The 27,835-nt window shown below is 45.7% G+C and overlaps 1 protein-coding gene across 3 annotated transcripts in view; it reads right to left on the bottom strand.

The window, feature by feature from the left end:
• The window catches only part of GNG4 (G protein subunit gamma 4), a 63,503-nt gene that overhangs the window by 4,781 nt on the left and 30,887 nt on the right, over positions 1-27,835 (bottom strand). For 2 of the 3 annotated variants that reach the window (XM_059397276.1, XM_059397278.1), the window contains exons 2-3: positions 26,333-26,426; positions 21,661-21,769 (exon numbers count right to left, since the gene is read on the bottom strand). In XM_059397276.1, coding sequence (XP_059253259.1) covers positions 21,661-21,759 — 99 coding nt within the window. In that variant the 5' untranslated portion in view covers positions 21,760-21,769; positions 26,333-26,426. The remainder of the gene's footprint in view (positions 1-21,660; positions 21,770-26,332; positions 26,427-27,835) is intronic. The other variant, XM_059397277.1, reaches the window with a different exon arrangement.

Here is a 27,835-nt window from a genome sequence, read left to right as displayed (position 1 = left end):
CCACAAGGGGGCGCCCTGCTGGGGGGCCGTGGACGCTGGACCGTGCGCCAGCATGTTAGACCCAGGCATTCGAGGAAGGAGCCCCAAAAAATGTAGCTCTGGAGGTGCCAACCTCCAGTTATAAAACAGTCACGGGGCTGAAAAGTATTATGTAGGGAATACAGTCAAATAATATTTTAATAACACCCTATGGTGACAGACGGTAACTGCACTTATTGGGGTATTTTGTAATGTACAGAATTGTGCAATCACTCTTTCACACTTGAAATGAATAGAACACTGTATGTCAGCTATAGTTCAGTTTTAAAAAATGAGGCTTGTAGAACGGCTGGGTGAAGGAGGGATGGGGCTAGGCTGTTCCTGCCTCCCATCAGTGCCTCCGCTGCCCACACAGCTAAGCTGTTCATGTCTGGCCCTGCTGGTTTTCAGCAGATCTAATCTAGAGAATTTTCTCTCACCTCTGAAGGTGATATTGCACTTGGTTCCACAATTTTTCTTTCAGGGAAACAGGCTGTTCTTCGATTGCCTACTTCTGCTGCCGTTTTAGGACCACAGATGCACTTGCTGAGTGATAACTACAGTCCACTGGATGGCAGAGTCCTGTCCGGGCAGGAACAGGAATGAGTACCTGATGGGCACTGTATTGGTGCCAAGTGATAAGCGCCAATGCGAGACCAAATGGGCAGATCTGGTTTGGTTCCATGCAATATTTACATCCTGGATGCCCTCGTTTTGTTGAAACATTCTTAAGAGTACACAAGTCATCCTACAATCAAAGAAACAGGGGAGGTTTCTAGCTCAGCTAGCAGCCCTCTTGTTTCACAGGGTGTACGATGTTCCTTTATTCCTGCATAAGCAGAGTATTTGGATAACCCCTGAAGTTGGTTGTTATGGGATCTATAAGGATAAATATAAGTAATGAACATCTTAATGAGTCTTATACATGAAAGGTGGCATCTTGACTCACAGCTTAAGATCCAGGCATTAATGAACCCAAACCTGCTTGTTAGGTTGCATGGAAGGGTTTTCTTAATTTGTCCTAGATTGATTTTTATAGTTGAAAGTTTCCTTCCATGCATATAAAACATGGGCTGCAGGCATTGCCAAATTGCAGAAAACATCTGCCGTCTTTGAAATAAAAAACATGTGATTTGTTTTCAAAGAGAAAATTTTATTTGGGCTGGAAATTTAAAACTCCCTTACTGTTTACACTTTCTCCTCAAGCCCGAAGTCGGCTTTACCTAAAGACCTCTGCTGTAAAATGCCCAGAGTGTCTCTGCCTCTTCTCCTTAGTATTGAGCTATTACAAGACAACAGATGTTGAAAAGAATCGGCAGCCTGGGAGCAACTGTGGAATTTTACCATTGCATTTCAGAGTAAAAGAGGTGATTAAAACAGCCCAAGTTAGCACATAATCCTGTTAGTTGCACTATAATTACAAGCTTCAATGATGGGAGAAAATGTTGCAATTACTATAGTCAAACTCCTCCACAAGACAGATAACATAATTACTATTCTGGCTGTGACTCCCACTGCATTTATCCTTTGCATCTCAAGCAGAGCAACTCACACCTATTCCTCAGCAAGCCCGATCTATTTAACAATACTACTTGGAATCAATTTCAAGCATCTTTTATGGTTATGCCTGTTCCTCTCTCCACCCCAAGAAAACAGAGCAGGATTATTGTGGAGAGCCCAGCCGGGTTCCGCCCTCCCGCCTCCCTGCCCTCCCTACCACCCCTGCCCCGTGGTGCAACAACAGCATCTTTTACAAGGTCAAACGTGGTGCACACTTGCAACAGAAGTCATCTGCTGATTTTCCCCGGTAGAACCATCAGGACATTACAGGAATTATCTCTCACCTCTAAAGTCTGAGCAGGTGCCCCTGAGTGAATCCTTGTGATTTTTTTCTTTCTTTGAATGTTGGGAAGTATTTGAGATTAACGCACCAGTTCCTAAGCACGTGCTCAAGATACTTGCATATTATGATGCTGTAAACTGAATGTCTGTGTCTGTCCAACCCCAATCCAAACGAGGAAGCCTTAATCTCGACATATTTGGAGGTGGGGCCTTTGGAAGGTCATCAGGTCATGAGGGTTGAACCTTGATGAGTAGGACTAGTGCCTCTGCAAGAAGAGACACGAGAAGAGAAGCTTCTCTGCCCACCGTGTCAGGTCACAGCAAGGAGGGGCCATCTGTAAACCTGGAAGAAAGCTTCCACCAGAGCCTGACCGCATTGGCCTTGTGATCTTGAACTTCCCAGCTTGCAGAGCTGTGAGAAATGAATTTCTGTTATTTAAGCCACAGATCTACGGGACTCTGTTACAGCAGTTATGAGTGGGCTAAGACACTAGGCTTCTAGTGGATCCCAGCAATGATTCTGCATTGATCCAGATAAATATAGGCAATTTTCAATCATTGGGTCCTAGGACACAGATAGAGCCACCAGTTGGGAGTGTGTAAGGTTATCCCTAGAGGATATGGAGTGGGCGTGGCCTGGAAGATAGAAGTGAATACACGAATAACATAATGGAATTATGAATTCTCTGAATTCTAAAGGCAAGTCTTCATAATGGTGGATGAGCTATCATCACATACGTTTCCCCACCACACATGAGAAGATGACTGCACATTGAGAGGTAAATCCAAGACGCTTGGAGGAGAGTTAAATATCTCCAAGTGAACCTTAGAGTTGATATACATGTTCTTCATGGCCAGAAGAGGGAAGCCCTCACTGATTAAATGACCAGATCCACCATGAATCTCAACCAAACCCTTGCAACAGGTTGGCGCATATCCTATATGACTCCGACCATCTCTTAGTTTTGATATATCCCAATTTTCCACAAAGTAATTCCTAATTCAACCATTTTGCAAGTTTACCGAAAAAGTAATTTATTTGGTGACAGGAAGCAGTGAGTCACTCAAGAGGTTTCTGGGACTTAAAGGTGGAAGATGGACATAACAGGGAGGTTCTGGGCTCCAGGGTTTCTAGAAAGCTATGGCATCTCTTAGAGAGGAAGCAATGGATTGTGAGTCAGGAAACACTGTGTCTGACCAAGCCGCATTCAGCACTAATGAGCTGTGTCATTCTGGGCAAGACAAACACTCAGGCACTTGGTTGCAGTCCTGTCAACGGGAGCAGCAGTAGCTGCAGGTTTGTGATGAAGCACCATAATGGGTGCAATTACACATACAGCATGTTCGTATTTCATTATTCCTTTGGCTGCTTTCTGGGAGGACGCTGACAAACAGACACGAGGAAGTTTCTCGGAAATTATTAGGGCAACTGGATGCCCACAGTGCCCCCAACCCAAATCCTCGCGAGTTAGAAGTGTCCCTTGCCTTTCTCAAATGCACATTTTGTCTTTTTGTTCTCCTGCTTCTGTTCTCCTCTTTGATTTAATTCAAAGATTTTTCTCCTTTGATCTGAGAGCTATTCTAGAATCACTCATTCCTAGCCCCTTGTCTTTGAATTTCTTTCTAAATCTGGCCGTAGACAGTTACCATCTGAACAGGTTTCTGGGAAAGTACAAGAAACCCAAGAGAAGGGTTAGGTTTCTGCTAAACTAGCAGAAGGTGAAGCAATGAAGGGGCAGGACCCAAGTTCAGACCAGACACGCTCGAAAGGCAAGATCTGTTTGCACCACCTTGACTTTGCGCTGGGTCACAGGACATGATTTGTATTTATTTTCTTTTAGACATGTCATTCTTTCAACCTTCACGTCATTTATCACTTGATTCTATCCCTTCCTTGGACGGCTATGGACGCTTTTAATTGGCTGTCAGTGACCTACCAGAACATGACAGGCTCCCTGATTTTGCTCTTCAATTTTCCACAGAAAACACCATGATATTTGAGCCTCACTCGTCTTCTGTTTTAGTAAAAAATGCCTTTTGCTTTATAATTTTCTCGTTTGGCTTTAGAAAACTCAACACAGCGTGTTTTATCTTGTGGAGAAATAAAACCTTAAAGAACACATGTCATTCTTGGAAAGGAATCTATACTTTCAATGCCATCCCAATCAAAAGTGAAATTGAAATTTTGGAACTTCATCAAGAACAAAAACTTCTGCACAGCAAAGGAAACAGTCAACAAAACAAAGAGGTAACCCATGGAATGGGAGAAGATATTCACAAATGACACTACAGACAAAGGCTGATATCCATGATCTATAAAGAACTCCTCAAACTCAACATACACAAAACAGATAATCATGTCAAAAAATGGGCAGAAGACATGAACAGACACTTCTCCAGCAAAGATATACAAATGGCTATCAGACACAAGAAAAAATGTTCATCATCACTAGCCATCAGGGAGATTCAGATTAAAACCACATTGAGATACCGCCTTACACCAGTTAGAATGGCCAAAATTAGCAAGACAGGAAACAACGTGTGTTGGAGAGGATGTGGAGAAAGGGGAACCCTCTTACACTGCTGGTGGAAATGCAAGTTGGTGAAGCCACTTTGGAAAACAGTGTGGAGATTCCTTAAGAAATTAAAAATCGAGCTTTCCTATGACCCTGCAATTGCACTCCTGGGTATTTACCCCAAAGATACAGATGTAGTGAAAAGAAGGGCCACCTGTACCCCAATGTTTATAGCAGCAATGGCCACAATAGCTAAACTGTGGAAATATCTGAGATACCCTTCAACAGATAAATGGACAAAGAAGATGTGGTCCATATATACAATGGAGTATTATGTCTCCATCAGAAAGGCCGAATACCCAACTTTTGCATCAACATGGATGGGACTGGAAGAGATTATGCTGAATGAAATAAGTCAAGCAGAGAGAATCAATTATCATATGGTTTTGCTCACTTGTGGAGCATAAGGAATAACACAGAGGACACTGGGACAGGATAAGTGAGTTGGGTCAAATTGGAGGGGGAGACGAACCATGAGACTGTGGACTCTGAGAAACAATCCAAGGGTTTTAGAGGGGAAGGGGAGGGAGGGTTGGGTGAGCCTGGTGGTGGGCATTATGGAGGACACAGACTGCATGGAGCACTGGGTGTGGTGCATAAACAATGACTCTTGGAATATTGCAAAAAAAATTTTAAGAACTCACAAACCAGTAGGGTTGTCATGACTCTTAGAAGGGCTAGAAACAAACAAACAAAGAGGGGAAGACAGATGAAAGACTTATCTGTGAGAAGAATTATGAGGGGGAAAAAAAATCTCTGGTTCAAATATAAATGTGAAGCAAGAGTCATAAGGCTGACGCCCAAAGGTCTGTCCCAGCAAACTTCTGTGCGCTTACTGTTCGGTTCCACTCAGCATCCCTGAGTTGTCCAAGATGATGGGCAGGAAAGTAGAAAAGATAATCCTGATCTTATTTACACTTACATCTGGAATGTAATTGATGCTTTTTATGCAGTGTGTTTCCATGAGAATATGGTCATATTTTGCATCTGGCTACTAGTCCCTAAGGGAATGAGGAGGAATATACAGATTGTATACAAAATGAAAAAAAAAAAAAACCCAAAATGGACAGTGTACTTGCAGATAATGTGCTAGAGAGGAACTATGTGGGAAGGACAGAAAGGGTCTCTTTCTGTTTACTATAATGTGCGGCCACCTCGCATGGCACCCTCTTTCCTCTTCACGGACCATCACACTATATAAATGACAATAAAGTCAGAGGAGGGAATGCTAACTGGGTCCTCAGGAGTTGGTGGCATCTCCAGGGAAGAGGTGATTCCTATGCAGAATTTTAATTTTGAAACAGATTTCTTGTCTTCACAATAATAATCCTTATTTGTTCATAAAATTGCCCTAAAAAGTTCAAAGCTAGAAGCAAAAGTCAATTGCCACTTGGAGACTGTGCTTTGGTGAACGTCTTTTCAGATATCTCACTGTTCCTCTTTCTACATACAATTTCATATGCTGCTCTGTAATGTGCTTTTTTGTTCACTCAGTATACACAGATGCATGTCATTGTTTAGGATGATAATGTAGTGTAACATGGTCTCTACCTGACTTACTTAACCAAGCCCTGTTGATAGGCAGTCAAAAATTACAATTTGTCGACATTATACGAGCAAGCTGATGAAATTCGTACTTCCCTTCATTATTTGTGAGAGAGTCTCTGGGTAAACTTCTAGATGTGAGAACACTGGGGTCAAGAGAATGCATGATAAACATTTTGATACACATTCCGAACTATCCTTCTGGAAGACTGTATCAGGGTCTACTCCAACCATCAAGAACCTCTCACTTCACAGCCGATGACAGTGGATTTCATTGAAGATTAAAAACATTAACAGTCTTACAGTAGCCAAGATATGGAAGCAACCTGAGTGTCCACTCATAGACGAAGGGATAAGGAAGATGTGTGTATACACACACGATGGCATGCTACTCAGCCAGATAAAAGGGTCAGGCCAATTACTACAACATGGATGGACCTAGAAACTATTATGGTAAATGAAATAAGTCAGACTGAAAAAGACAAATGCCACATGATTTGACTCATATGTGGCACCTAAATAAACAAAAGAATAAACAAGAAGCAACAGAATCAAAGGCAGCAAACTGATGGTTACCAGAGCGGGTGGGGCCAAATGGTGAAGGGGAGTGGGAGACACAGGCTTCCCGTTATGGAATGAGTAAGTCAAGGAAATAAAGGCACAGCAGACAGGGTCATGTTTTGCATTTGGCTCCCGGCCCAGGGCACACAGTCAGTGGTACTGTAATCGTGCTGTCTGGTCACAGACGGTAGCTACACTCGTGGGGAGCACAACATTACACACAGAGAAGTTGAACCACTATATTGTACAGCTGAAACTAATGTCCCATTTGTGTGTCAACAATACTAAAACAAAACCAAAAATGGAATGGGTCTTAGTATTTTTTTTTTAAGCAGATCTCAGTGTTGTTTTGTGCCTAATTCTTATTTATGGAGGTAAATGTCTCTTCATATCTTTGACCATTTATAGGTCTCCATTTTAAGCTGCCTATTCGTTTGTGCGGCTAAAAAAAAAAAAAAAAAGAGGATCTTTTCTTATTGAATTGTCAGAGAAATTTCAGAGAGGTTTAGGGAAACCAACCCTTTGTTACACAAATGCAAATGTATTTGTTTTGTTGACTAGAAACTTTTACCATATTGAGTTTTTTAAAATGCTGTCAAAACTTTTATGTTATGAACTGTGGATTTTGTGGTATGATTGGCCCTCCCAAATATTAATAAAAACATTTGCTTCGGAAAAAAAAAACGCAAAACATTTTCTTCTATTTCCCCACCACTTTTATGGTCTTATTTGTTATATTTAAATCTTTGATCGGGGCGCCTGGGTGGCTCAGTCGGTTAAACGTCTGCCATTAGCTCAGGTCATGATCTCAGGGTCCTTGGATCAAACCCTGCATTGGACTCTCTGCTCAGCAGGGAGCCTGCTTTTCCCTCTGCCTCTGTCCCTCCTGCCCCCAAATAAATAAATAAATTCTTAAAAAAATAAATCTGGGGGCACCTGGGTGGCTCAGTGGGTTAAGCCTCTGCCTTTGGCTCAGGTCATGATCTCAGGGTCCTGGGATTGAGCCCTGCATCAGGGTCTCTGCTCAGCAGGGAGCCTGCTTCCCTTCCTCTCTCTCTCTGCCTGCCTCTCTGCCTACATGTGATCTCTGTCTGTCAAATAAATAAATAAAATCTTAAAAAAAAAATCTTTGATCAAACTTAGGGACTGACCTGTGTCCTATGTTGAAGCCATAAACTCTAATGTGACTATTTGGAGATATGGCCTTCAGGGAGGTAATTCAGGTTAAATGAGGGAAAAAAGGGGATGGGACTCCTAATCTGATAGACCTGGGTATGTTTAAAAGAAGAACAGACACAAGCTCTCTCTTCCCCGAGCACAGAGGGACGGCCACTTGAAGACACAATGAGCACGGAGGCCTCACCAGACATCAACGTGACTGGCACCTTGATCTTGGACTTCCAGGCTCTGGACTGTGAGAAATTAAATTTCAGTTTAAGCCACATAGTTTGTGGTTTATGCTATGTTTATGTTGTTATGGCAGCCAAGCAGACACATACAATCCATCTGAAGTTCATCTGTATAAGATTAGTGATGTATGCAGCTTTGTTTTCCTAAGGGCTAGCAATTTCCAGCAGTATTTATAAATAATGTGTTCTCCACTGATTTGAGATACCATATGGATCATATTCCAAATTCCTAGTACATTTAGATTTATTTAGGACTACCTATTCTGTTCTCTTGATCTGCCTAATTAAAAAGCTTTAAATACTCTGGTTTTATGATAAATTTTAATACCTCACAGGAAAATTCTATATATCTTCTTCCTTGAACACAGATTACTTAAAAAAAATTCTTGGATACTTTCACACATTTAGTCATCTAATTGAACTTTAGAATAGTTTGAAGTTTGCTTTTGACAAAAACAGAAATAGAATTCTGATTAGATCTGTATTGAATTTATATACTAATTTACAGAGAAGAGACAATATTGACTCTACCTATTCAAGAAGAGGGTGTCCATGGGGCGCCTGGGTGGCTCAGTGGATTAAGCCACTGCCTTCAGCTCAGGTCATGATCTCAGGGTCCTGGGATCGAGTCCCACACCGGGCTCTTTGCTCAGCAGGGAGCCTGCTTCCTCCTCTCTCTCTGCCTGCCTCTCTGCCTACTTGTGATCTCTGTCTGTCACATAAATAAATAAAATCTTAAAAAAAAAAAAAAAGAAGAGGGTATCCACTTTCCTTTATCCAAATTGTCTCCACCTTCCCTCTTTCAAGTTTTTTACATGTTTTTATGTTTTGAGTGTGAAAAAGTATAATCTGACACATTTACATATGGCATTCTCGAAGTCAATTTCATTGTTTAAGAGATGGTTTAAAAAGGATACCGAGGCTGACATTTACTCATACTACTGCTACTATTTTACTGCACTATGGTCAAAGAATGTGGTATGAACTATTTCTACTTTTCGAATATAGTAAAGTATTCCATGATTGGTACTTATAGAAAAGTGGTAACATTTTTTGGAAAAAGATATATGTCCCATTATCCATCTACCTATCAATCAACCATCAATCAATCAGATCAACCTAATTAATTTTATTATTAATATATGCTTACATCTCTTTTGTCTAGTTGATCCACCAAAGACTAGGAAAGACATGCTATACCCTCACACAATTTGTCCACCTTGATGTTCTAACAAATTTTTCTTCATATATTTTTGATACAATTGGATCGTATGGTAAGACTATCTTTAGCTTTGTAAGAATTTTGCATTCTCCAGCAATAAATGAGAGTTCCTATCCTTCCACATCTTTGTCAGAATGTACTATTGTCAGTTTTTTGGATTTTAGTCATTCTAATTATTGTGTAGTGGTATCTCATTGTCCCTTTAATTTGTAATGCTCCAGTGGAGCATTCTATATGTTGTGGAGCATCTTTTCATTTGCTTCTTTGCCATCTGGATATCTTCTTTGGTGAGGGGTCTGTTCAGGTCTTTAGACTATTTTTTAAAGATTTTATTTATTTGTTTATTTGTCAGAGAGCGAGCAAGCTAGTGAGAGAGCAAGAGAGAACAGGCACACAAGCAGGGAGAGTGGCAGGCAGAGAGAGAAGCAGGCTTCCTGCTGAGCAAGGAGCCCAATGTCGGACACAATCCCAGGATCCAGATATCATGACCTGAGCCTAAGGCAGATGCTTAACCACCTGAGCCACCCAGGCATCCCTTTTGTCTATTTTTTAAGGGTGGTTTGTTTTCTCATTGTTGAGTTTTAAGAGCTCTTTTTATATTTTGGATACCAGTCCTTTATCAGGTATGTGCTTTGCAAAGGTTTCCCCCAGTCTGTGGCTTGTCTTCTCATCCTCTTAACAGTATCTTTCACAGAGAAGTACTTAATTTGAATGAAGTCCAGCTCATCAATTTTTCTTCTGTGGCTTGTGCTTTTGGTGTCATAGCTACAAATGAACTGCTAAACCCAAGATCACCTAGACTTTCTCCTGTGCTTTCCTCTAAAAGTTTTATAGTTCTACCTTTAACACAACTCATTTTGAGCTCATTTTTGTGAAAGGTATAAGGTCTGTTGTGTAGATTTATTGTTTTGCATGTGGCTGTCTAGTTGTTCCCACAGCATTTGTTGAAGAGACTATCTTTCCTCCACTGTATTGTCTTTGCTTTTTTGTCAAAGGTCAGTTGACTGTATGTATGTGGGTCTATTTCTGAGCTCTCTATTCCACTTCATTGATCTATTTGTCTATTCTTTTGTCAATACCACATTGTCTTGATCACTGCCGCTGTATAGTAAGTTTTGCAGTTGGGTAGTGTCAGTCTTCCTCCTCTCCCTCAATATTGTGTTGGCTATTCCATTTTTTTCTTATTTTCCCTTCTCCATATAAATTTCAGGATCATTTTGTCAGTATCAACAAGCTACCTTTCTGGGGTTTTTTATTGGCATTGTTTTGAATCTATTGATCAAGTTGGGGAAAAATGACATCTTAATAGTATTGAGCCCTCCTATCCATGAACATGGAATGTCTTTATTTATTTAGATTTTCTTATCTTTTTAATGAGTTTTGTAGTTTTTCTGACATAGATCTTGTATACAATGTAACCAGTGGTTAAAAAACAATTGATCCAAGATGGTGAAGGTGACTGGATTAAATATGAAACAATAGTTACAGACCCTGAAATCATTGTGTCAAAGCTGATGGCAAGAAAAGTTGTGAGCAATGTGGCTTATGATACATGAAAGAGGGTGGGTTCTATTCCTGTTAGAGTTGGACCTGTGACATCTGCAAGTTATGCACAGCAAAGTAGCTCTGGAGACATTTGGGCTAGGAAAGTGGACTATTCAGTTGAAGCAGCTTAGTCTCAAAGAACACTTGTCTCAAGGTGATATTAATATAATACAATCTTGCAAGCCAAGATATTAATATAATACAATATAATGTTTTATATTATTTATACAATGATATCGATCATTGTATATACTGATATACAATGATATTAACATAATACAATCTTGCAAACCAAACCCCACTGGTAACCTGGGCCTGAGAAGATGGTTTGCTTTTTAGGTAGAATTGTATGATCAAACCAAGATTAAGTTTGTGTTAAACACTAGAAGGCCCAAAGCACAATCTAATGAAAAATACACAAAAATGATGAGAATAACACTAAATGTTGGGAGTAGAGAAGAGAACACCACAATGTGCTGGTGTAAATTCTTCATCAGGTTATGCTTGCTTATTTATATTCAAACCACATTAGGGTCTAACTTTTGGAGTAAAAGATAGTGTTGAAGGAAGGAGACTCTCAGGTCATTCCTACGAAAGAGTTCACTGTGTGCTTCACTGGTGACATCCACTCTACAGGACACCTAATATTCTTTCTGCTGCTGCTATTGCTATTTATACATCCCATGAACGGACATAGATGGGCAGTGATCTCTTTAACCATCTGGTACCTAATGGAGAACAAGTGTCTTATGCCCAAATCTGAAGTCTCTAGAGAGTAAAAATTGAGAAGACTGACCCTATCTCACTAACAGATAAAGAATGCCACAAAATTCCAAGACTGAATTCATCTAGAAACTGTAACCTGGTAAAGACTTTAGATACAAGTGATAGATTCCTGAGGCAGATGACCTTTGGAGTGATGGCTCAGATAGATTTTCCGTGGTGAGTGAAGTGCTTGATTCTCATTAGTACTCTGAAAGTTGGGAATGAGACACTGGGCAAGCGACACTATCCTATGTGCCATTTGTTGAATGTTGAAGATCTGGGGGTGAGTGGTGCTTTGATGTTGCTTACAAAGAATGCATCAAGCCTAATCTTATGCAAATATTAGAGGGCATGCCGATATTTATTCCCAATGGACATGAATTCCTCTAGCATAGCAGACTCAACTGTACTAAAGCTTGTTGGCGCTGGTTACTGAAGCTGGACTGGAAACAAACTTTGTTTATTAAAAATTTGTTAAAAAATTTTAATTTTAATTGTGGTAAAACACACATAAAATTTATCATCCTAACCATTTTTAAGCATACAGATCAGTATTAAGGATATTCACACTGTGGTGCAACGGACACAACAGAACTCTTCCATCTTGTAAGACAGAAACTCTGTCCCCCATCAAACAATTCCCCATTCCCTCTCCCCCATCCCCTGGCAATCATCATTCCACGTTCTTTCCCTATGAATTTGACTATTCTGGTTACTTCATGTAAATGGAATCATACAGTTTTTTTCTCTGGCTTAATTTCACTTAACATAATACCCTCAAGTTTCATCCATATTGTAGCCTGTGTCAGAATGTCCTTCCTTTTTAAGGCTGAATAATCTTCTGTTGTATGGATTTACCACACTTTGTTTATCCACTCATCTGCTGAGGGACACATAGGTTGCTTTTACCTGTTGGCTATTCTAAATAATGCTAGGAACTGAACGTACAAATCTCTTAGAAACCCCGATTTCAGTTCTTTGGGATATATACCTAGAAGTAGAATTGCTGGATTGTATGGTAATTGTATTTTTAGTTTTTTGAGGAACTACCATACTAGAGCTTTCCATCATGGCTGCACTATTTTACATTCCCATCAACAGTGCACAATAGTTACAATTTCTTCACATCTTCACCAACCCTTGTTATTTTCTGTTGTGTTTTGTTTTGAAAGTAGCTATCCTGATGGATGGGAGGTAATGAAGAAAGGTTTTTAACACTAAATGCTGATATTCTAGTCCCCTCTGTCCTGTGGTAGAGTTTGTTACTACTGCTGGGATCCTTAGAATGCAAGAGAGAGCCTGAAGAGACGGCTGGATGAAGTCCACTGGAGTGGCCCTAGCAGCTCGGTATAAAGTTAGAGACCTCACAAGGTAAGAGTTTGGACATCTGCCAAAAAGCAGGGCCTTTGTTTCATAGCCCTGATCAAAAAAAGTGCTCCTGTAAGTGTGGCTTATTTGTGATGTATGAGTCAGTGTTTATAGCTGCAGATTTTCAATGCCCTTTTAGGGGGAACAAGATGTGTGGTACATGGACTGCCTCACACGACGCTATTTCTATGATACTGATTTGTATCTCCTTTACTGAAATACAATTGTAGGCAATGAAAAAGGTTTGCTAAAGAGGTACACATTTTGCATTATATTTGACTTTCTGCATAATTGAGATGATTGTTTCTGTTGCCTAGCACATGAATGACCACTTGGTTAGGTAGAGAATTCTTTGCAGAATGTCAGCATTTTTATGTAATCTTAGGCTGGCCTCTTCTGAACTGTGATGCCATGTTGTCCTGACTGATATTTCTGCCCTTCGTAGCTAGGGCACTGTGGTTTAATGACAAGACTTGAGGTTCTGGGTTGGTATTCCCACCTCGTCACCTTACTGTGGGTCCAAGTTTTCTTGTGTATAAACTGTGGTATGAGCAGCACCAATATCTTGGGACCAGAGTAAGGATTCAAGCATTTAATGCCTGTTGTTAGGGGTATGTGCCCCAAATTGCTTCCTCTGCCTGCATACTTAATGGGCTTTTCCTTTGCTTTAGAGATTAAGGAACCTCAGCAAGTGTATGTGTCTCAGGGCTTATTATTTTCTATAGTCCTTCCTGGAACATAGTGAGCTGTTTGGATCTGCAGATTCAAGTCTTCCTTTATTTAACGAAACCTTTTCATATTCTCCCCTTCAGAGTATTTTCTATTCCATTTGTTCTCTCTGCCAGGAACATCGGCATCCAAACGTTGGAGTGTTGCTGCCAGTCTTTGTTTCTGTCACCGTCTCCCTGACTGCTCTGATCTGACCATTCGTCTTCTCTTCTGCATTATGTAGGAGTTTCTGAAGCCTACGCTCCACATCATTAATTTGGCTTCCGAAGGAGTGTGTCACACTCTTTGCTCCTTGTAATGGTGTCCCCATCCCCCCTCAACCTCTTTCCTTAGTTTTCCACCTCCTTTTCTGACTCATTATTTTATCTCCTCTTTGAGCTAAAGTTTCACAGATTCTGTTTGCTTTACATTTTTGAGCCTCTAAAGCAGTTACCTGAAGTTTTCTTTAGTTTTCTGGAAGAAGACTTTTTCCTAAATGAAAACTTTATTGGTCTTCTATATGCTATAGTCCAGTTCTTGATTTTTCTTGGAAGTCTGTTGACATAGGTCCATAAAATTTGTATGGAGCCACAAAAGACCTTGAATAGCCAAAGCAATCTTGAGAAAGAAGGACAAAGCTGGAGGTATCACAATCCTAGATTTCAAGACATACTGCAAAGCTGTGGTCATCAAAACAGTATGGTACTGGCACAAAAATAGAAAAGAGAGCAGAAAAGAGAGCCCAGACATAAACCCACACTTAAATCATTAATTAATCTATGACGAAGGAGGCAAGAATATACAATGGAGAAAAGACACTCTCTTCAAAAAACAGCTCTGGGAAAACTGGACAGCTACATGCAAAAGAATGAAATGGGACCATTTTCTTATACGATACACAAACATACTGTCAAAGCGGACTAAAGACCTAACTGTGAGACCCCAAACCATTAAACTCCTAAGAGAAAACATAGGCAGTAATTTCTTTGGCATTGGCCATGGAAACATTGCTCTAGATATGTCTCCTGAGGCAAGAGAAACAAAAAGCAAAAATAAACTGTTGGGACTACACCAAAATAAAAACCTTTTGCACAGGGAAGGAACCAATCAAAATAACTAAAAGGTAACATACTGAGTGGAGGAAGATATTTGCAAACAATATATCTGATAAAGGGTTAGTATCTAAAATATATAAAGAACTTACACAACTCAACACCAACCCCCCCCCCAGTAGTCCAATAAAAAAATGGGCAGAGGACCTTAAGAACGTTTTTCCAAAGAAGACATCCAGATGGCCAACAGACACATTAAAAGATGCCCAGCATCATTCATCATCAGAGAAATGCAAATCACAATGACAATGAGAGATCAACTCACACCTGTCAGAATGCCTAGAATCAAAAAGACAAGAAACAACAGGTGTTGGTGAGGCTGTAGAGAAAAGGAACCCTTGTACGCTATTGGTGGGAATGCAAACTGGTGTAGCCACTGTGGAAAACAGTTTGAAGTTTCCTCAAAAAATTAAAAATAGACTTACCATATGATCCAATAATTCTACTACTATTTACCCAAAGAAAACAAAAACACTAATTTGAAAAAATGTATGCACTCTTATGTGTTTTTTTTTTTTTAAAGATTTACTTATTTATCTGAGAGAGAGTAGGGGAGAAAGAAAGCAGGGGAAGGGTCAAAGACAGGAGGGGAGAGAGAATCCCAAGCAGACTCATGCTAAGTAGGGAGCTTGACATGGGGGTCGATCTCACGACCCTGAGATCATGACCTGAGCCAAAATCAAGAGTTGGATGCCCAACTGACTGAGCCACCCAAGTGTTCCTCTGCTGTGCTTTTTAAAAAGTAATACTGCAAAATTGGAAATAAGGGAACTGTCCCAAGGATAGGAGACAGTGAAATAAATTACTGTATAGCAGGTGATGGAGGAAAGAGATAGTAAAAATGACATTTCAGGAGACTATTTACTGACCTGGACATGTCATCACAATACACTATTTGGTGATAAGTCAGGTTGCAAAATGTAATCACCACAATTTTATAAAAAGAAAAACAGGCAAATGGCTAGATGGAAAAAACATGGAAATGTAGTTCTTAGAAATTATTTAGACTTTCTTCCTTATACTTTTATTTTCCAACATTCTCTAAAGTAAATGAGCACCATTTTTATGAACAGAGAAATAGTGTTATTTTTAGAGTAGGAATTAAAGGCCTCAGAATAGGGTGCCTAATTTCTTTGTCTCACTCGTAGCTTCTGGATGTTCTCTCTCCTTTACAAGCCTTACACATACTATATGCTTTGAGATATATCCAACTTACTTTCATATATTTACGGTTTGAAAAAAAATTCTAAACAGAAGAAGCAGAGTATATATGTAAAATATATCTTCAACACTTGCAAATTCAATTCTTGTTTCCTTGTGTGTTGTTTCTACAATATTTCTTTTTAAAGATTTTATTTATTTGACAGACAGAGATCACAAGTAGGCAGAGAGGCAGGCAAAGAGAGACAGGGAAGCAGGCTCCCTGATGAGCAGAGAGTCCGATGTGGGGCTCGATCCCAGGACCCTGGGATCATGACCTGAGCCAAAGGCAGAGGCTTAACCCACTGAGCCACCCAGGTGCCCCTCTATAATATTTTTTGATGATTATTCTTTTTTCTTCTACTATTTATTTATCTATTAAAAGACTTTATTTATTTATTTGAGGAAGGGGGAGGAACAGAGGGAGAGGGACAAGCAGACTCCATGCTGAGTGTGGAGCCCGATGAAGGGTTCAATTCCAGGACTGGAGCCAAAATTAAGAGTCAGACGTTCAACTGATGGAAACAGCCAGGTGTCTCTGATCGTGTGTTCTCTTTTCTTTTAAACACCAAATTACAAAACCTCAATGCCCAAGAGTAAATGCAAGTAATTCATTTTTTCTCTAAGGCTATTCTATTTCTCTTTTCAAACTGTTTTCTCCAAATTTTTCTTAACTGTTAGGAGAAGGATTGTGAGTCATTACTTGTCACGATATGATCTCTTTTCTTCTATGTCCATAGCTTCCCACACTCATCTGCTTCTGCTACTGTCTCTGGGGCTTTAGCTTTTAGAGCATTCATCAACTGACACTGCTCTTTCTGACCTTGTTTCTTCGTAGTCCATTGAATGCAAGATGATATAAAACAGGTTGATTTATCTGTCAGCAATCAGCATCTCAAGCCCGTGGTGATAAAATTAGTCTTAGCTGAATGACAGTGCTATTAGGGATTGTTAGCACATCCCACAGTGAGAGCAAATGAGCAACTGACAGAGAGAGAGAGAGAGAGAGAGAGACTGGGTATAGTCACTTGGCAAGTTTGTCAGCTGTTTCCCAGTCCCAGCTGAGAGTTAGGTCTGCTTAAAGGTGTGGTCCACCTGCAGAGCCCACCAAGTCACAGTCCCAGGGGCTGGCCCAATGCCCAGTGCCAGGGGCAGGAGGATCAAAGCACACCTAGCAGTGCCCAGTGGAGAGGTGGCTTCCACAGCCTTCCTGGGAGCCTGCGACTGGGCCTGCCTGGGACCCCTGTACCTTCCCCACGGGACATCTTCTCCACACCTGTTCTCCTGTCAGGCTGGACGAGCTGGCTCTGGAGACCATTTTCTTCACTTAAACCTGTTACGCTTTGCTTAGCTCATGTCTTCCATAATGTTTCACAAACTCTCCCTGCTCAGTGATCACTGTCATTATAATGCACTTTGCCAGTGCAGTTTTACGCAGCTTAAGTCTCTCATGGGTGAGAAAAAGGAGGCGGCGCTGGTATTCTTTTCCTGAGGACTAGTTTCCATGATAGTCATATGTATGTTCTTTATTTCTTTTTTAGGATCCTGAGTATTACTTGCCAAGCTTTTTTGCTTTTTGGGAGGCCTTACGAGTTCTATGTGGAATTGTCTCAAAGAGAACACCCATCTTTGTCGGGCAACACGCTGAGGGGCTTCTAGGTGGGACAGAGAAGGTCCCACGGATGCTGGGAAGCAGGTGTGAGTGGGGGAAGGACCCAACAAACATGAAAGGAGAGTAGAGACGGCGCTGAGGTAGGTGGGGAGAGGGTCTCAGAACCCAGCTGTGCGTGGCTCTGAGGTCCGGCTGCGGCTGCATAATAGAGCCTCCCTCCTATGTCCCCTGGAAAATCTGGGACAAAGCCGACGTCAGTCCTGGGCTTCTGTGCAGATGATGTTTGGGGGGGGGGGGACATACAGGACTTCAAGACCATAGTGAACGTTTTGGCTACATTTTTCCTGCCATGAACTGCCCACACCTCTCTGAGCTCGACGTATTCCTTTCTCTTACCTTCACAACCCAAACAACTGCTTTGTGCGGTTACTTTTTTCCTCTTCTACCCACCCCCCCCCGGCCGAAGAGTCACCCCCTTTACTCTCAGGAGCAGCAAGCACCATCCTTCCCTTCCCTCCTCCACGCTGGACACTGTTCTAGTCACGGTAACTGCAAAGCCCAGAGGTAGCTCTGTGGCAGGCTTCCTACCTTGCCAACCATGGTCCTTTCCTGCTTGGTGCCCGACACCTGTCCTGCCCGTGCAGTGCGTCAGCCCCCATCTGCCGGCCCCCATCTGCTGTGCTCCCACCTGGAGCCAGCTCTGTGCGACCCGCGCTTGCAATTTCTTCCACTGGAGCCTCCAGATGCGCCCCCCTCCCCCCCGCAGCACGCTTCCTGTCACTCCGGGGCCCAGAGAGAGGCAGGACTCACTCATCCTTCCCATGTTAAAACCATCTTCCCCCTCATTCCCATCACTTTCCGCATGAGTTCAGTGAATTCTAGGAAGTGCCCCTCACCTCCGTCATGTACCTGTCCTCTGTCACTGCCCCTCCAGGCTCCTCTTGTCCCTCTCCTCTCCTGCACTGACCCCTCATCCATTCTGGAAAGGCCACTTCTCCCTGGTGACTTTCTTCCTCTTCCCTCCCTCCTCAAGGCCCTTACTAGGGTCAGTGCGGAGTGCTCTTGATGGTTTCTCTGTCTCTCCAGATTCTGTTTTTATCATCTGGCTAATTGATAACAATATACACCTAATTTTGCCAAGAGTTGCATCAAGTAGACTTTTGCCCCCAAAGCCCTGCTATGCCTCAAAGCAAGAGGTGTCTAAACACCTTTTGCACGAGCTTCGCACCCAGTAAGATGGCTATCATACAAAAAATAAGTGTTGGCGAGGATGTGGAGGAAATGGAAGTTTTCTGTGTCATTGGGGGTGTAGCCTTCATGGAAACCAGCGTGGTGGTTCCTTGGAAAGTTGCACAGAGAATTACTGTGTGATCCTGCGCTCTCCCGTCTGGGTATATGCCCAAGAGGACGGAAACCGGGGACTCCAAACATTTGCGCACCTTTGTTCACAGCAGGACTTTCACAAGAGCCCAAAGGCAGAAGCAGCCCGAGACGATGAGCACCGTCCCCAGGTGAATGGGTCGGTGAGAGGTGGGACGTGCCACTGAATCTTCTCTGGCTGTGGAGGGGAAGGGCGTGCTGACAGACGCTGTGGTGTGGACGAACCCCGAAGGCACGCACCAAGTGAAGTGTGGACAAACACTGCACGATTCTTGTAGGAACAAGTTTCCCAGAACAGTCAAATTCACAGCAACGGAAAGGCTGGAGGTTCCCAGGGGCGGGGGGAGGGTATGTGGGGGACAGCAAGTCTGCTGGAGGTCGGGACACATTCCAGAGACGGACCGCGGAGAGGACGGCTGCAGGAGCCTCTGTGAACTTCATCCTACTGGGCTTGCAGATGGTTCAAACGGCGAATTGCACGTTATGTGTATCTTAGTGTATTTTTTTAAAAAATAAAGAAATGTTCAAGGTTGGGTGAGCAAGAGGAGAAACCCTACGTGTGACCGCAAAGCTACAGTGGGCATGTGATCCCTCGGGGCTACCTCTCTCGTCAGGAAGCTCTGGGTCCTCTGTGACACCCAAGGCCATCGGCAGCCCCTCCCAGAACCCCTACAGAGTCGGAGATGCCCACAGAGAGCCTGCTGCTGGGATCCCACGGCCGCGTCTCCCTCACCCATCACCACGGGAACAACCTTCCCTTCTGCTACCATCTAACGAGTTCGACTGAGTTGGTTAATGATTTCTCCTCGTTCTTTTCGAGCCTGTGCATGGGCCTTTAGTGACTCTTAAAGAGCCCTTCACTGGGGGACATCCGGTGACTGTCTGGGTGAAGGTGATGGTTACTATCACGGGTGAGGGTGGAAGGTGACTGTCACACGTGTAATTTTAAATAAATTATACAGAATTTATCTTCCTGGTTAGACTCTAGGCACGAGAGCTGTCCCATGACCAAGGCCAGTGCCCACGGTCTTTCCAGTCTCTGGCCATGGAGCTGGACAGTTGGGCTCTAGCGTCGTTCTCCCTAGTGTCTCCCACACGGCCTCGCTGAGTCCGCTCCCACTTCCTGGTGTGTCTGCCTCTGTGACCCAGCTCTGCGCCTCCCCCGCACCCCTGGCTGCCTAAACTGGCGCTCCCTGCACGACCCACAGCTCTTCTGGCAAGTACCAGCTGCCCCAAAAGAGCCATGCCCAGCTCGCGCTAGCCTTCCCTGCCCCTCGGGTACCACCTCCGAACCAACTACCCGCTCCTGACTCTGCAGGGCCTTCTCTGAGCGCGCGGAGGGGGCAGCCCGTGTGTCCTCGTCCCAGCGGCGCACCAGTGCAGAGCAGGCGTTTTTGTCAGAAGAGCGAGACCCCCACCACCCTGATCCTTTCGGAGAACGTCTGTCCTGTGGATCTCATTCTTAGATCCGTTTCTATACTAGTGGGGCTCTCCTTCCTTTACCTGTTTTTTTTTTTTTTTTTTTAAATTAAGATTTCATTTATTCATTTGAGAGAGAGAGACCGTGCGCATGAGCATGGGGAGGGGCCAAAAGAAGGGGAGAAGCAGATTCCGCTGAGCAGGAAGCCCGATGCGGGGCTCCATCCTGGGACTCTGGGATCATGACCTGAGCGGAAGACAGATGCTTAACTGACTGAGCCACCCAGGGGCCCCTCTCCCTCCTTTAGGATTGTTTGGTTCCTTGCTCTTTGCTCTAGCCTAGAGATGAAGGAGAGATGTCTAATCTGTAGCTGATGTCTAATCAGCACCTGCAGCATAGAGGCCCCGAACAGTACATGCGCACTTATGCCCACTTGTATCACGTCGTATTCCCCCCTCGCTTCATGTATTGCTGTGTCACTTTCTGTGCTGCTTTACCGCCCCCTTGGATAGCTCGAGCCCCAAAACCCTAGTGTTCTCACAACTGTCCCAAGAGAGGCAGGAGCTGATGCTCTCTGGCTGTAATTCCAGCAGGAGGGGAGGTCTCAGTGCCAGGAACCTCAAGGAGGGACTGTCTGCTCTGCCAGGAGAAGGCTTTAGGGGTCACCCATTGTCCCCAGCAATTTGTCCTTTTTGAATCCAGATGCCTAGGCAAGACCCTTGTTCTGTGTGCCAGAGGCCCCTGGACTTGAGTTTCCTGGTGTCAGACTCCTGACAGCTGATGAACCCACACAGTATCTGAGAGCTCCAGGCTCTGCCTGGCCCCCTGCTGGCTTCGGAGTGGCATCTGGAGACTTTAGGTGATTTTATCTTGCCTTGGCAAAAGGTCCCTCGTGAAGGGATCTGCACTCATCAGCGTCATGAACGTGGTGAGAGGTGCCTGGCACCTCTCTTCACTTTCCCCAAAGGGACGTCTGAAAACATGGCCCACGGTTCAGTGCCTCCCTCCCAACAGCCCCTGTCAACTTACCCAACAGAGTCTGATCTCGAAGTCACTGCATCGGGCAGGAAAACGATGATGGATCTCACTGTCAGACCCTCTCGCTTACTGGCATGACAACAGAGCAAAATAGAGCTGAGAGGAATACGGGTCTATTTTTGGCAGCTCCTTACGGAATTGGTGCACACTGTGTATTCTGCATCATTTGAATCCTTGAGCACACTTGGAACTCGAGGCAAACACTCATTTGTAAATGTTACAGCTGCCAAGGTTGGCCAGCGGCTCAGCTGGGTGACGAGTTAACTCTCACAGGGAAGTGGGAGGAATGCTGGGAGCTGGGTTCTGGCCAGCGGGGAAGGCTGGCTGGTGCGGGCTTACCTTGACCCTGTCCATACAGGCTTCCATCTTGAGCTGCTCTACAGCCTTCCTGGCTTGCGAGATGCTAGTGGTGCTGTTGTTGGACATGACGTCTTTCATTCTGCTGCCCCTGAAACAAGCGAAGTTGACGGGTTGGAAGAGGCTGACCCTCCTCGCCGTTCTCCCCTCTCCCACCGCCTACAGCTTCTCTGTCCCAGCCGGGGAGCATTGGTGAGAAAACCCTCCCTCGACAAGGGAAAGACATGCTTCTCTAGAGTGATGGGAGTGAGACACTCGATCATCAAGATGGTCTCAACGGTGGGTGGACCATATGGTCCCAGCGTTGCTTTAGTACTCCCATGACCGTAAGTAACACATTAACTTTTGTGCAGTACTTTGTTGGTAATAAATCATTTTCTTACACATTTGTTCATTTACTCTTCTAGCAGCCCTTAAGGTTGGCAAAACATACTAAGTAACACACATACGAACAAACTAAATTCTGTTTTGTAAGTAAAGAAGTGCAAACCTCAGAGAGGTTTTGCAAGCCAACAGGTAAAGTGCTCACGGCCAAACTCTGTGGATCCTGAACCCAAACTCAAAGCTGGGAAGCCCAGCCACAGGTTCTTTCCACGGTTTCATGTGGCCCTCTGGCAATCCACTGCTCTAAGTACCTGTTTCCCCTGGAAACAACTGCTTTATTATTAATTTTAATTTACTCTCATTCCAAAAACCTTACAGACTCTGTACTGGGAGTTTGTTTTTAAGCATTAACACACATACATACACACACCCCTATCCCCAGCATAGATTTGTTTTTTCTAGAAGAAGGAAGAAATTTCCCCGATCGGATTTGGAATGATGCCACACGACTACGAAGAAACCTCTACAATGCTCACTGTTCCACAAGCAAGCATCGGTTCCCGCATCGATTTCCACAAAGATGCCGTGGTTTCAGGTGCCCCAGCTAATGACCAAGTAGTTTTACATGGAAGGGGCCTGAGAGCTGAAGATGGGCCACACAGGGAGCTTCCAAATGGCTTCCAAAGGCATAGAGGGAGGTATGAAGAGGCCTGGCCAGCATGGCGGCGCACACAGCACGTGCTGAGGGTTCGGCACATTTGTGCTAACTCTGGTCCATGTGGGGCATGGCGGCCGTTTCATGTATCCTCGGGCGACTTTTCAAAAAGTAGAAGTCTCTTGTTATAAGATACAGAGCAGCTGCCTCAATCAGAGTTTGACAAGTGTGTGTTCTTGTCTTGCTCGGGAACTTCTACTCAAGAAGAAGAGGAGAATCAGGAGTAGCAGGGGTTTGGGGACCCAGCAAACAGCCATCCGCACCCCACCGTGGAGAGACATGCTGGCGTTTCTCCACGGTTTCAGGTCGGTGTGTGTCCCTGTGCATGTCCCCAAGCCCGAGTGCCTGACCTGGGCCTGTGTGTGTGTGTGTGGCTGTGCCCCCACAGATGTGTGTGTTCATGTGTATCTGCGTGCCTGTGTGTCTACAAAAAAGGAAGGAGGAAACACACACAGGGTTTCCAGCCCTCTCCAGCCTGATGCACGCCAGAAAGGATCCGACAATCATTGTCTTCAGATCCTGAATCTCCCTTCCCATTCCAGAGCTCATCCTCTTTCCTCCTGACTTTGGGCTTTTAGGAGTTACGGAGGTCACCGAAGAGGGGTACAGGCATGACTGAGGAGAGGGCAGCTGTGGCCAGGGTCAGCAGGAGAGAAGAAGGAAGACACAGGGGAAGGGCCAGGGCCGGGGGGGGTGGGGAGGGGGTCTCTGCACCAAGAGTGTGCGGGGGTGGGGATGGGGTGTGTACGAGGGGGCGGCGCGTCTGCACAAGAACTTCTACCCGCAGAACTGGGGCCGCACAGACAGAGAGAGGCCCTCACCCTCCCCCAGCCCCAGGCTGGCAGCATGGAGTGCACCGATCCCACCCAGTTAGTGTCCCGTTCTTCCCCGTTGATGAAGAGGCGCACATTGTCAACATACCCCACTCTGCAGCACGGAAGAGCTCTGGCTGAAGGCTTAATATTGGAGAAGATCCCACTGAGCCGAGTCTGGGTTCTCGCATCCCAAACATAGGATAAGCTGGCGGGCGCGGGGCCGGCTCTCCAGCACCAGGGACGCATGGACTCTTACCCTGCCACGTCCTCTGTGTCCCCTCCAGACCAGGGGTGTCCACATCTCCAGTGTCACCTCTGAGCCTTCCTTGCTCACCCCCTTACTCTTCCTCAGCCACAAAGCACCACGTCCCTAGGGTCACCTAGTGTCACAGTCACCTAGCAGACGATCCAACCAATGGTCACTCCCTCCCAAGAGTTGTGTCTTTCCTGCCATGTAAATCCAACACCCTCCCAGGGAAGGGCTTCAAGATGCCACTGCAGAAAGCCCCCATGTACCAGCACTGGTGCCCATGACACACAGGCGGCCTTCCCGGGTCCTCGAGGCCAGCCGCCATCCCACTCCCGGCCCCGGTCACCCCTTGTTTTCCTTCCTTGTTGGGGCACAAGAGGAGAAACCCCATCTCTGGCTGCACTGACTGGGTCTTGCCATACTGGCCCCTGGAGAATGACCCAGGACAAAGACAGAAGACACATGGGACCACCTGCCCAGAGCCCCAAGCCGGATGGACCTTGGACATTCTGCCTCTGAGCCTCAACGCTGTGAAAAACTATTCTTCACAGCTGAGGCCCCGTCCTGCGGCTGGAAGCCCCTCTTCATCCAAGGCTGACACTGCATCTGTGGTGGCCTGTCCCTCCTCAGGGTCTGCACTCTTACTCACCCCTCTTTCTCCTGGAATGCTGGTGTCCCTGGGTGCCCTCTCCTCAACATAGAGAAATATATTTATGTCTTTTCTGTCACCTTCAAACAAATAGACAAGAAAACAGAAAACCCTCGCTCCCCTTCATTTCCACTCTTAAGAAAAAAGGGACAATGGCAGATGCCCACAGAGGACCCCGACGTAACTCATGGTGGAGCTGCAAAAAGTAAGGCCAGAGCGCTCCCTTCCTGGGACACAGGATGACAAGCCTGTTCCGTTCCATCTCCTCTGTCTGCTCTGTGGCCTGTCGGTCCTGTCAGACCCTCTCACAGGATGTTGTTCCTCATGTTGTCCTCCGTGACCCTTATGGTTTCATGTCCTTACATTCATGGTCTCCCTCCAAGAGGGAGCTTCCTCACAGCAGCACATGTACTCAGGACCTAGACTGTGACAACCGCCCCCCACCCCTGCCACCCACACCTGGACTGCAGTTCACAAGTTCCTGAGTGACTCCGGCATGGACCATAGGCGGAGAATGGCAGCCGGCTACAGATCACGTGTCCTCTTTTGTTCCTTTTGTTCGTCAGGTCACCTTGGTTCCATGCATCTTCAGAACACTAAGGAAGTCCTTTAGAAGATTTGGTGGCGGTATGAATCTCTGGGGATCTTGCTAAAATGCAGGTTTTGATGGAGCGTGTTGGGGTTGGTCCAAGTGTGTGCATTTCTACCCGACTTCCGGCTGCTGCTGGTCCGTGGACCAGACATTGAATAGTGCGGCTCTGAACGAATCCCCAGATACTACTGGAAGGGAACATAGAGGTCCAGGCCCAATCCCCTTACTTTTTACATGAGGAGACCTATTTAGGGAGATTAAATAACTTGATCTGATTGAGCCGCTTCGTGGAAGTGGAAGGAAGCAATTCCCTGGTGTGGCTCCCAGCGTGCTGCCTCTCCTGGACCTTGTAAGGTGTTTGGGGCAAGATTAGAGTTTTTCCCCTGCCCCCTGGTCTATCCTGTTCTCCCAGGACAGACTCACCTGTCAAGTGAACTTGAACTTTGTCTTGCTTGGGACTGAGATGCCAGGGGCTTCCCCTGTGGGAGGCAACAAAACCCGGGGAGACCAGCCGGTGCTTCTGCCAAGTGGAGCTGGTGGCAGCTGAGTCTCTTAGAGACAAACCACAGGGGCGCCCGTGACGCCCTCCCTCCCCACCAGTCCAGGCTGCTCTTAGTGTCCACCTGGGTAACAACTGCCCTTTCGAGGCTATCCAGACCCCGTTCCTGCATGAGAACTGATGGATGCTCTCCACATGCCTGTGTGTATGTGGGTCCACATGGACCCGAAAAGAGAAACGGGAGTAGAGACAAAGTGGAGATGAACAAAGCCAATGGGCACGCAGCCTCCTGGAGAAGGACCAGCTCAGCTGTTGGCTTCAGAGAAGACGAGGCAGATGGGAAAATGAGCCGAATGCAAGGGACAGAGGCCCTGTCACTGCCCCCGTCAGGGAGTCCTTCCATTTTGGGTACACGGGAACCCCCTCCCCCACAGACAGGTTTCACAGGGAGAGTCTCTCGGGCTGCGTCCTACAGTGCGCAGCTCAGGGTCTGGCAGGAGGCGATGGGCAGCGTAAGGCGCACGCCCATGGAGACGGTTTGAGTCCACACCCCATGTCCCCCAACGGGGGCACGTCCATTCACATTCTAATGCCATGAACAGGCTTCATAAGGGCTAGCCCTCTGCTGTGGCAGGTGGAGAGGGAGACAGGATGGGGACAATCGCTAGAAGAAAGTGACAGTGGGAGGACGTGGCCCCACATTAAGGACCTTGCATGCCCTGCCTCCCCGCAGGCCCCCACAGGCACTGCTGCCAAAGAGAGCTGCGCTCCTAGCAGGCCGTGCTCAGATGGAACATGCCACTTCCTCACCGGCTGAGAGGCAGCACAGCAACAGGCCTGGGCAGGGACGGGCTGGCGGTCGTCAGAGGAGAGGTTGGTTCGGGGCTCCCGCCTGGAGGCTCACCTGAAAGTGCAAGCAGGGTTGGGTCAGCAGGTGCGGCGAAGCCGGTGTCCCCCGAACCGCCCGCCTCCCCACGGCCTCCGCTGGCAGACCACATGGGAGGGGGTAGCCCCAGGCAGGAAGGGGAGTCCCAGTCTGACACCGCAGAGTGGGAGCATCTCAGGGCCACAGGCCGCCCTTGCCCTCCCTGGCCTGGACGTGGGGAGGCCTCCCCCAGCATCCCCCACCACCCCGCTTCCAGCCAACCTCCACCAAACAGTTTAGAGGTCTTTCCTTATTACAGAAAGTGAGGCCGATTGTAGAAAAAGGTGAAGAGAGAGAAAATTACATCAAAGGAAATAAAAAACAACGATAAGGCCTCTTCCCAGAGATAACCACGGTTATTCCTGTGCTTATTAGAAATAAGCTGATTCCAACCGAAGGACGTTCAGCACAGAAGAGGTAACTCGACTGGGTGGCTTTAAGTCTTCTTTAAAGTCAGGGACTCTGCGGACAAAGAACGTGTTGCCTCCCTCCGCTGGAGAGGCCAAACCTTGGACAACAGGCACGTCCCCGTTGGGGGTCGTCTACACCTCACCCTAGAACATCCATGTCCCAGAGATCCCAGGGGCCCTGCAGCAAAAATAAAGTTTGGCCAGCAACGGGCTGGACTACGGGGAAGGATGTGTGTAGTCCTGCTCAGTGCATTTTTCCCAGCCCACTGCGGAGGGTACAGCACTTCCCCGCTGCGAGTTTCCCTCACTCCATCTTCCAATGGGAGATAGAGAGACAGACAGACAGACAGATAGAAAAGTCCTTGAGAGGAGGCCTGCTGTCCTATAGGGGCAGAGCCTAAACTCTGCCCCGTAGGCAGATGACTTTATTTATTTATTTATTTATTTATTTTTAAGATTTTATCTATTTATTTGACAGAGAGAGATCACAAGTAGGCAGAGAGTCAGGCAGAGAGAGGAGGAAGCAGGCTCCCTGCTGAGCAGAGAGCCCAACGTGGGACTCGATCCCAGGACCCTGAGATCATGACCTGAGCTGAAGGCAGCGGCTTAACCCACTGAGCCACCCAGGCACCCTAGGCAGATGACTTTAAAGCCAGGCTCCAGGAGTCTTCCCTGCCCATCCTCTGGACAGACACGAACCCCTGGGGAAGGGAGTGTGCGTGGGGGGCTGGGGAACAAGCCGCCAGACCAACCCAAGTTCCCTCCACACCCTGCCCTTTGCTTCCTTCAGTTATCTAATCTGCATTCCTTTTTTTTCCCCTTAAGATTTTACTTACTTATCTATCTGAGAGAAAGAGTGAGAGAGAGAGAGCACAAGCAGAGAGAATGGGAGAAGCAGACTCCCCACTGAGCTGGGAGCCTGATGTGGGACTCGATCCCAGGACCCTGAGGTCATGATCTGAGCTGAAGGCAGACGGT

This window comes from Mustela nigripes, chromosome 4 (assembly GCF_022355385.1).
Source record: "Mustela nigripes isolate SB6536 chromosome 4, MUSNIG.SB6536, whole genome shotgun sequence".
Lineage (NCBI taxonomy): Eukaryota > Metazoa > Chordata > Mammalia > Carnivora > Mustelidae > Mustela > Mustela nigripes.
This window is presented reverse-complemented; position numbering and strand designations above follow the sequence as displayed.